Below are 10239 nucleotides of genomic sequence, written 5' to 3'. Positions count from 1 at the left end.
TAAATCTGAAGCAAACATCTGCAGAAAATCCAATAGAGTGTATGGGGCTTAAAGCAAGAAAGAGGCGAATAGAGCAATTCTGTTTCCAAAAAGAGAAACAGTCCTTAAAAATAAAGCACAATTGAGAGCTGTGATATAAGTACAAAGTCCTGTCTTTCAGCTGGCTCTCCTAGTTTTGTGCAGCCTGTACTATACAGGGTGGGGCAGACAACATTTATGTGAGCCTCCTCCCTTCACCTGCTCATGGTCATGTGGCCAACTCTGGTTCTGGGTGTGCGTGCAACACATACAACACACACACACACACACACACACAGCTTTTTCTAGTCTTTTTCCTCTTTAGGTTTTGTCTATGAAAAATCTGGCTTTTTTTCAGCACCGTTGATCTTGTTTGTGAAGAATATTAGAAGGAAGTTAAACCTGACCTTTCACTAGATTAGACAGCAGAGTCAGAACATCTGCAGCCTCAAGCTTAGAGAAGAGTGTGGTTCTTTAAAGACTGTTTCCTCTGTGGTGAAATGTCCTAGAGAGGAGAAGAGATATTTTTCTTGTTAGCTGGCTGCCGTTCATATCTGCTTTGGGAAGCTTCCATTAAATCTAAGGAAAGTGCTACACACAAAGACTAATGCATTTCATTTTCTGCATTGTCATCCTGGCTGGTACTGTATTCTACACCAGATGTGACTTTCCAGAGAATACTGCGAAGCTTGAACTACAGCTTAAATCTAGTGGGAGACTCCCTTTAAACCCGAGATTTCTCTCAGTAACTATTGATGCAAGCCTTGCTTCTGAGCCAAAATACATTGCTTTCCTTGGGTGAGTAGCCTTCTACTGTTCTTATGATGCCTTGACAAAGTTGCCTATTTGACTGATAATGGATTTCCAAGGACAATACCAGGTGCTGGTGAGTTGCCTCTGAAAATCCTTATTCCTAGATATGTTACTGGTTCTCTGTATCTTCAAATGTACTGTAAAAGTGTTAATTCTCTGCATTACATATGCTCCATTGCATTCCAAATGTACCATTTAATCAGTGAAGCAATGGGGGTTATTTACGAAAGGCAAATCTACTTTGCACTACAAGTGCACTTGGAAAAGCAGTCGCTGTAAATCTGAGGGGTAGATCTGAAATGAGAGGAAGCTCTGTTGATTTTACCATCCAATCGTGCAAGCTAAAATGCTATTTCTTTTTTTTATTTTCCTTGCATGTCCCCCTTGGTTCTACAGCGACTGCACTTCTAAGTGCACTTGTAGTGCAAAGTGGATTTGCCTTTAGTAAATAACCCCTACTGCGTTTTAAAATATTGATTCCTGGATTATGTACTAGATTCAGAGTCAGATTTGTAAGGGGCCTGAGACTTCCTTTATAGAAAAAAAAAAAAAAATTTTTCCTTAACTTCAGAGGTATGTCCGTTGAGGAAATTGTTCAATTTTGCACCCTGTGCAAAGCTCTGCTCATGTCTCACTCCATCTCAGCAGGCAGTTTATTACTGTATGTCTTGCTGATACCTTTTCCAGGTGTACATGTAGCTCTTAGAATATATTTGAGCATGATGGTCACTAGTTGTTTGGATAAAGGGCCGTTAAGCAAATTGGCACTGATAAATCATTATCTGAGAACCAGGATGACCCATTGAAGGTGTTCTGTGCCTACTGGCTATCAGGAGCAGCGTCCTCAAGATGATACAGTTTGATTAGTTAAAGATTTTGCAGATGCAGGAAGAAAAACTTTTTGTCAATATTGTGTGATGTATGCCTTACCAGTTCCAATTACCTTCATAACGTGTATTCTTACAGTGAATAGAAAACAAACATGTGTCCTCTTCGGGAAACCTAATATAATTCTTTTAGAACAAATGTGTATTAAGGGTGTAAAATGTTCAGAAACCTCCTCCGGCACCACAGATTTCAATTCCCCCCCCCCCCCCCAGTGTGACAGCAGGCAGGGGATCCTCTCCCTGCACCCACTGTCACAATTTGAAAACAGCGTGGCCGTTCAACCACACAGCCACGTTATTCATTCAGAGTTCTGTGAATGAACTACAAATACTGTCTTCATAGGGGCGTGGTCAAGCGGACGCGTGTGATCGGAGCTCCGCTCCTACCTGATCATTTTATCCGATTATTACAGGATTTACAATACAACCTATGAACTGCTGGATGTTAAGGTTGACCCGGAGGGTAGGTACGTGTTGCTACATGTGGTTATTGATACCCTTTGAAATGGTAATCCTTGGTGTGTATGTGTGTATATACCGCCGCCTGCTACAATTGCTCTCCTAAAATACCTGATATCTCTTCTTTCTGTATACCCTACTGATAATCTTATTATCGCTGGCAATTTCAATATGACTCCAAAAACCGTCCCTGGATAGGCTGTCTCAGGGGGTTGGTGTGGACTCTCCTGTCTCCAGTGGGCGTCCCTTTACAGCCTGACCGATGTCTGGTGGTGGAGGCATCCGACGGACAGTGTCTATACCTGCCACTCCACGTCCTACCGTGCTATGTCACAAATAGATCTGATCTATGTCAGTGGTGGATTGCTCTCCTGTGTCCATGAGGTTAATATACTCCCGAGGGGTATATCAGACCACACTCCTGTGCTTTGTAGTTTCCAAACCAGGACACCCCCATTGGAGAGACTGAGGTCACTGGATCTCAGATGTCACAATAGAGGTTGAGATCTCCAGATAAATAAACGAATTGTGGTTGACAAACATAGGGTCTACTTCCATGAACAATACCTGGGACGCCTTTAAGGCCTATGTTAGGCCCGAAAAAATGCTGCTATCACCATTGAAGAGACTGAGGCTAAAGCACAGACTCTGGAATCCCAATATGTACTATCCAAAAAAATGACCACTTACCTTGATATGCAAGCCGCATACCGGGAAGTGATGCTTTGACAAAAGCCAAGAAACAACAATTGGCGCAGTCGCAGTGCATTTTTGAACAGGGGGGAAAAAAACAGACAGCTCTTGACCTGGTTGGCTAAAGAGCAGCAACCAATATCCTCCTTTGCTCGTATACGTAACGCCAACGGTGTCTCTGTGGTTGACCTAATGGCCATCAATGCCCGCTTTGCTTCCTAATATAGTGGCCTATACTCCTCTAAGATAGACTACTCTGGGGGGGGGACTGAACTCCTTCTTTGACCAGGTCACTTTTCCCACTCTTACCGTCGCGGCTCGTGAGCTTCTTGATAATACAATTACTCTGGAAGAGGTTCAACAAGCTCTGGGTGAACTGCAGGCAGAAAAGACTCCGGGAGTGGATGGCATCCCTCCGGAATTCTACAAACAATACGGAGAGCAGCTGACACCTAAATTACATGAGATGATGGTTAAGACTTTAAAAGAAGGGACCCTCCCAGCTTCTATGGCTGACGCAGTCATAGTGGTCATACTGAAACCGGGTAAAGACCCAGAGCTGTGTGCTTCCTACCGCCCTATTTCCTTGCTCAACGATGAAGATTCTTACTGGGATCCTAGCTAGGAGACTGAATGAGGTCATCCACACCCTGGTACACAAAGATCAAACTGGATTTATGCCGGTCAAGAGCACGGATCTATGCCTCCGGAGGTTGTACACAGTCCTGGGTGCTAGAAACCATCTCACCCAGTCCGACGCAGTGGCCTCCCTAGATGCCGAAAAAGCATTTTATTCGATAGAGTGGATTTACCTGTGGGAGGTCCTGCTCCGCTTTGGCCCAAAATGTATCTCTTGGGTGAAGGCCCTGTATAAGTCCCCACAGGCTAAAGTACGCACTGGGGAAAAAAACTTCACTAAGGTGTGTGTGTGCATAAATAACTCATATTTATAAACTAGATAAATGTGAAAAGCAGCAATTCTAATTATATGACACCCATATAGTAATAAATTATAAAAACCCAAGAATCGCGCTAATGTATAGGTAAAACCATAAATTGACATATAAAACGAAGTGAGTAGATTAATAATCACTAGAAAAGTTCAAATTGAAAACAAAATTGAATGGGTATAGGGTGCAATCATAAAATATAAGTCTCTGTGAATAATGACAAATATCATCCACCCGTCCAAAACAAAGTACAAATAAAAGTACAAAAAAAATGAATAACTCCATCCACAAAGGATATGTTGTCTATCCCAACTACGGGTACAGAAACAAAACCATTGTAGTAATTGAGGGTAAATAAACGCTCAAATAATTACAGTTTACTTACACTAAATTACTACAACGGTTTTGTTTCTGTACCCGTAGTTGGGATAGACAACATATCCTTTGTGGATGGAGTTGTGATATTTCCCAACATATCAGGTACCGTTTTGTTGCAGATTGCGGATAAGACGGACATCAATATTCGCTATCTGTTGACCAATATCCCACTTTTCATCTGTGTTTCATTGGTCCACTATATGTTAGTCTATCCATTCTTTATGTGGATCATCTGTGCAGGGATTATTCATTTCCTCGGTTTAATCCTAGCAGATGTGTTCACATTAGTGCTTTACTTCATTTATATGGATTGTTGACGTTTGAATCATACTTCATTAATGCTATATTTTTGCTTTGTTTAATATTAATATTCAATTCCATTTTAATGCCATCCGTTTTGTTCTTGTGGTCCATACTAATTATTGCGGAAGTCGATTGGTGGACTGCGGCTCAATGCGAGGCTTGGTTACGATCTTGTTGTATTTAGGGAGGTGACGCAGCGCGCCGCCCGTGCCCCTGGATGACATAATTTTATTACGAAACGCGTAGGGTGGAGCAGGATGACGCGCTGACGTCACCTCCAGTCACTGCTCCCATTCCAGTAGGACAGGTCTGTCCAAGCGTGTTCGGCCTGCACTACGGACTTAAGGCTTATCTTACCATACGACTTCTGTAAGTGTGTTTTTATCTATCCTACGAAATAAATTTTAAAAGGTTTTACACTATTGGAGCTTCCATATCTTTTGTTACATGCTATGCATTTCCTATGAGCCGGTCCATACAAGGCGATGATCCAAGGACCCAGCGGCAGATCAACACGGGTGATAGTTCCAGAGTCACAGCTGTTATGGTTTTCATGATCCTCTGTAGTGGGGGATTATGTTTGTTTGGTAAGAAGTAACCCCTTCTATACTGGTGGTGGATCACATCTTTATGTCACACAGTGGATGAAGATCGTCTTTTGTGGACGTTTTTTGTACTTTATTTTGTTTTGCATGGGTGGATGATATTTGTCATTATTCACAGAGACTTATATTTTATGATTGCACCCTATACCCATTCAATTTTGTTTTCAATTTAATTTTTCTAGTTATTATTAATCTACTCACTTAGTTTTATATGTCAATTTATGGTTTTACCTACACATTAGCGCGATTCTTGGGTTTTTATAAAGTACGCACTGGCTCGATCCTCTCACCTCTCTTCTGTCTCCAAGGGTACCCGCTCTTCCCAGAGCTTTTTACGCTAGCTATGGAACCGATGGCGATCCTTCTGCACTCCTCACCGGCGGTTTGTTGTATTTAAATAGGCCCTGTAGAAGAAACAACATCCCTCTATGCTGATGATACCCTTCTGTAGCTTAGCAATACTACATCCTCACTGAGGGAGGCCCTCTCGCTTATTAACACCTTTGGTAGGTACTCAGGCATATATGTCAATTTGGAAAAGTCTGTCCTCTTTGCACTACACTCCCCGGACGCCATGCTGCCAATAGATACTCCATTGCAAAGGGTCTCACAGTTCAAATATTTGGGTGTTATACATAGAGAGATTTCACAATTTATCCGGTGCTTTCCCTCCCGATTCAACGATGTACCGCCTGGAAAACATTGCCCCTCACCCCAGTTGGTAGTGTTAATCTTGTTAAAATGTCGATGCTACCCAAATTTGTTTACCTTTTCAGACAAACCCCGGTTTACATCCTGCACACGTTTTTCCTAAAAACTAGACAGCCTTCTTCTCTGCTTTTTGTGTGGAATGGTGGCATCCCCAGAATAGCAAAAACTACTCTGCAGCTGCCGGTTACTTTGGGAGATCTGGCATTGCCCTTTTTTGTCAAATACTATTGGGCAGCGATCCTGGTTAGTCAGATGGTGGTTGTCCAAGGAGCCGGTCAATCCCGCAGCCACGTTGAAGGTGGCATTGATTGACTCCTACTCTGAACTCCAAAAAAATTGATACATAGGGGACCCCGATCCAACCCTAATATTACACCCTTGATGCGTGTTACACTTCGAGTCTGGGAGACGGTATGGGTCAAGGTGGAGAAATCCAATAGCTGGTCCCCAAACACTACACTATGGGGGAACCTGAGACTGCCACATTTCTGGTCCATCCCGGACCCTGTGCTATGGGCTCGATATGGCATTAAAACGCTGGCAGATATTGTCACTCCGGATGGTTTACGAACGTTTGACACTCTAAAATGAGAACGCAACATGCCTAACCACATGTTCTTTAGATACCTACAGCTTCGTCATGCCTATCGGACCCAATTTCCCCATTCTATAGTATTGGAGGTTAACGGTATTGAACGCATGTTGGGTCTGGCAGATGACCTCAAACCTCTATCAGCTCTCTATTCTGACTTCACCGGACTGGACACCTCTAGGGTCTCCCGGCTGTTTTCAGTGTGGCAGGCGGACATACCTACGCTCGCTGATGATGATTGGGAAGAGCATATCCAGCAATACCTTCCCCTCATGATCTCTGCGAGAGATAGATTCACCCAGCTTAAATTTATACACCGGGCATACTACTCCCTGGAGCGATTAGCCAGAATATACCCTGCCAGGAGTTCGATCTGCCCTAAATGCACCTCAGAGGTGGGCTCCTTCTTTCATGTTATTTGGTCCTGTCACCAACTGCAAGCTTATTGGAAAGGGGTGGTTAGCTATGTCAATTCCATAGGCAAATTACGAGTCCCATGTGACTTGATACTATTGATACTGGGTATTGTTGACGCACTGGAGGCCCCCAAACTAAAAAACTGTTTGTATTTTACACAGCCTTTTATGCTAGGAAAGCAGGCCTCCTAAAATGGAACGAGACCCCTTCCCTCCGGTACAGCAATGGAGAACCTTGGTGAATAAACTTAACTATATGGGACGCAACTGCCCCAAAAATTTTGATAAGATATGGGCGTAGGGGATTCGTGAGAGGCAGCTGACTCTGGAGTAGGGTTTGGAATCCAGACCGGAGTAACACAGGATTTGGCTAAAGTGATTACTTCTTATGGAACAGAGTAAACACTGACTTAATTAAAGACGTTGATTCCTCTCAATTATGTCCAAACCTTTCTTGGTCCCTATCCATAGCCTTACTTGCATGTATTGGACTATGCCCATCCTTTCCTATGTGACCTTTTGTGCAGTTTGCTCAATGTGTAATGCATATATAACTAACCTTGACTACGGCTTCTGCTTTGTTTCTGCTTATTTATGCTGCCTATGTGGATTGTCGAATGTACCACTCCCTTTTTTTTTTTTTCTTCCTTTGTTTTGTTTAAAAATAAACTTTGTTAAAAAAACAAAAACAAATACCGCCTTCCATTGCTTGAGATGGCTCGTAGCTCTCAAACTGCGAGGGTGCTGGTGAGCGCACTCATAATTGATCGATTTTTCTTCCTGCTCTACAGTAAATGTCTGCCTGTACCGTATTGCCCCCCCAAGTCTAAATCCGGCCCTGATTGGATTTTGTCACTTTTTTTTTTTTTTTTTTTTTTTTTTTTGCTTTTGTCTTTGCAGTGAGCTGGGAAAAAAAAGTAGCCCACACTAAATTTCCATGTGCTGCAGCACAGTGTGTTTTACAGTGTGAATACACTCTAAAAGGAAAAGAAATATCAGATCTACCAGCAGGTTAAAAATGTCATAGGTGTATGGTACAGGGGAAATAAAAACTGAGTCACTTGAACTTTTATTCAACCCTTTGGAGGGCCACCAAGTGCATGTAGCAGCATGGTTGGATATTCAACTTTCGTTTTAATAAATGAACAATCAGTGCTGCGGGGCTGTATCATAAACTTAACAGACTCTGATTGCGCTGATTGGTCTTTCATAAAATGTAAGGTTCACACAGCACTGCAAGGCTGTGTAATCCATTTGCCGGAGCTGTGTATATGTACACACAGAGCTGAGTGATCTTTCCTGAATGAACAATCAGTGCTCTTGGTTTTGCTTGTCTCAGTAAAGTGCTCACAGCCAAGACAAGCTGCAGCCTTAAATCAACTGTCTCCTTCAAAGCTGTTGTCAGAGTGGCCGCAACAGAAGGAGAGGGTAACGGGTCATAACTAGAGTTAGAAAGTATTGTAGTGCTTTGTCCTATAGGGGATAGAACTGTAAGATAAAACATTTTATGGTGATAGATTTTCTTTAATTTTGCTACCTTTGCAAATTCAGAAATACATGCGTGTGTATATTTTCATGCCACTAAGAATTTTAAAATATGTATAATTTTCTCCTAGTTCTCAAAAGCTTATCACTTTGACAAGAGGCTTATCACCTGCCTTTTTGAGATTTGGAGGAACTAAATCAGATTTCCTGTTCTTCGAACCAGAAAAAAATGCTTCAGAGGAGAAAATAATTTTCTGGGAAAAATCAACAAACCAAGGTGACCTAGTAACCCCCCCCCCCCTTTTTTTTCCTTGTGTTTTGTTTTATTGTACAAAAAAGTCCTGCACGCTGCATTTTTGATCTTTCATCTAAACAAGCATTCAGTGGTAACACCCCTAAAACGTGCCCAAAATGCAATGCACCACTCAGATGTGAACTGGCCCTAAGGTTACATGGTTGTGTTTCTGTTGTCAAATATGTCAGTTCAGACACAAATCATAGACTCACTATGTGGATTATGTTTTATCAGATATGCAGACAACTATTATAACAGAATACTACAGAATAAAATTATTTTTTAATATATAGCATACGATGCAGCAATCCTTTACAAAAAGGGGAAAAAAATTCACATTAAAAAAAGAAAACAAAAAACAAAGATGGGTGTATCTTTAAAGCTTTATTCACACCTATGCATGCACAGTATATGTCACCCTACGTGAACCAGAGATCAATTTTAAATGGCACCCAGTGTAAATATGCAGTATAAAGAATTGCACCTGTCCCACGTTATCATCCCTGGTGGTAACCCCGAGCCACACTCGGGATTGCATTGCAGGATCCAGGCAAAGTTGCTTACCTTGTCCCCTGAATCCTGCGATCCTCTCCCTATGTGTGCGGGCTGTCTCCTCCGCTCGGTCTATCACAGTGCCGGGCTCCGTTCCATGTGAGCGTCGCGGCGCACGGGGATGAAGCCCGGCGCCAAATTCAAAAAGTGAAAACCCCATAACGCATACAGTGCACTGTAATCTTACAGATTACACTACTGTATCAAATTATTTCACATCCCTTTTTGTCCAGTGCCCTGCATGTAGTATTATATTATATATATTTTAGATAGATAGATATATCTCAAACCATAAATTACCCCCGAAGGAGCTGCTAACAGTTTTATTCGGGCTTACCGTTACCATCTTCACAGTGGTCATCATAGGGGTACTTATCAATTGCTCAATTGAAACACTGCTCCAACACTTAGTCCTTTTTCCAAGTTTTATTAAAGAAACAAAGATATGCAATAGAAAAGGTAGAGGGTGAAAGGGATTCAGGTACCTTGGATCTTGCGGTTTGAGGTAATTTCTATATCCAGCGAATAGCACTTCCACAGCTGGATTCAACAACCACCGGATAGGTCTCTCTCACCGACCTAGCAGCCGATGAGATGCTCGAACACGGTCTCTGCCACAGACCTTGCAATACTGAATGAACCGACTGCGATGCTTAGCACGGCCTCTGCCACAGACCTTACCATCTTAAATGAACTGATTGCTGTGCTTGATCTCAGATGCGTCTCCGACTGAGATCCCAGGCTCTTCTCAAGATACCAGCCTTATGCTCGGTCCTCTCCTGAAGAGTCCTCCCCTGGTCACTACAATCCCTTGCTTCTTCCCGCAGGCCAGACAGCAAACAGACCGTCCTACAGACCAGCAGGCCACTAAAACTCTGATCCTTCTTCTAGTAGCTAGGCCTTGGGTCTGCCGACCTCAAGGCAGAACTTTAAAAAACTGAAGTTCCCCAGGCCAGGAGGGCCATGAGGGCCATGAGGCCAGGAAGCGCCAACCACTTTCCACACGGTGTCTGTCCCTTAAATACCCCTGCCCAGAATGCTCGGTGGATGAACCACTCCCCCCGAATTGTTTCTGAGCAAAG

At 42.8% G+C, this 10239-nt stretch overlaps 1 protein-coding gene across 3 annotated transcripts in view; it reads left to right on the top strand.

The window, feature by feature from the left end:
* Nucleotides 1-259: 259 nt before the first annotated feature.
* HPSE (heparanase) overlaps nt 260-10239 on the top strand; it is a 55315-nt gene continuing 45335 nt past the window's right edge. The window contains exons 1-2 of one of the 3 annotated variants that reach the window (XM_073599870.1): nt 260-816; nt 8442-8587. In XM_073599870.1, the coding sequence (XP_073455971.1) occupies nt 626-816; nt 8442-8587 (337 nt within the window). In that variant the 5' untranslated portion in view covers nt 260-625. The remainder of the gene's footprint in view (nt 817-8441; nt 8588-10239) is intronic. The other 2 variants (XM_073599860.1, XM_073599878.1) reach the window with 2 other exon arrangements.

This window comes from Aquarana catesbeiana, linkage group LG01, assembly GCF_042186555.1.
Source record: "Aquarana catesbeiana isolate 2022-GZ linkage group LG01, ASM4218655v1, whole genome shotgun sequence".
NCBI classification, from domain to species: domain Eukaryota; kingdom Metazoa; phylum Chordata; class Amphibia; order Anura; family Ranidae; genus Aquarana; species Aquarana catesbeiana.
This window is presented reverse-complemented; position numbering and strand designations above follow the sequence as displayed.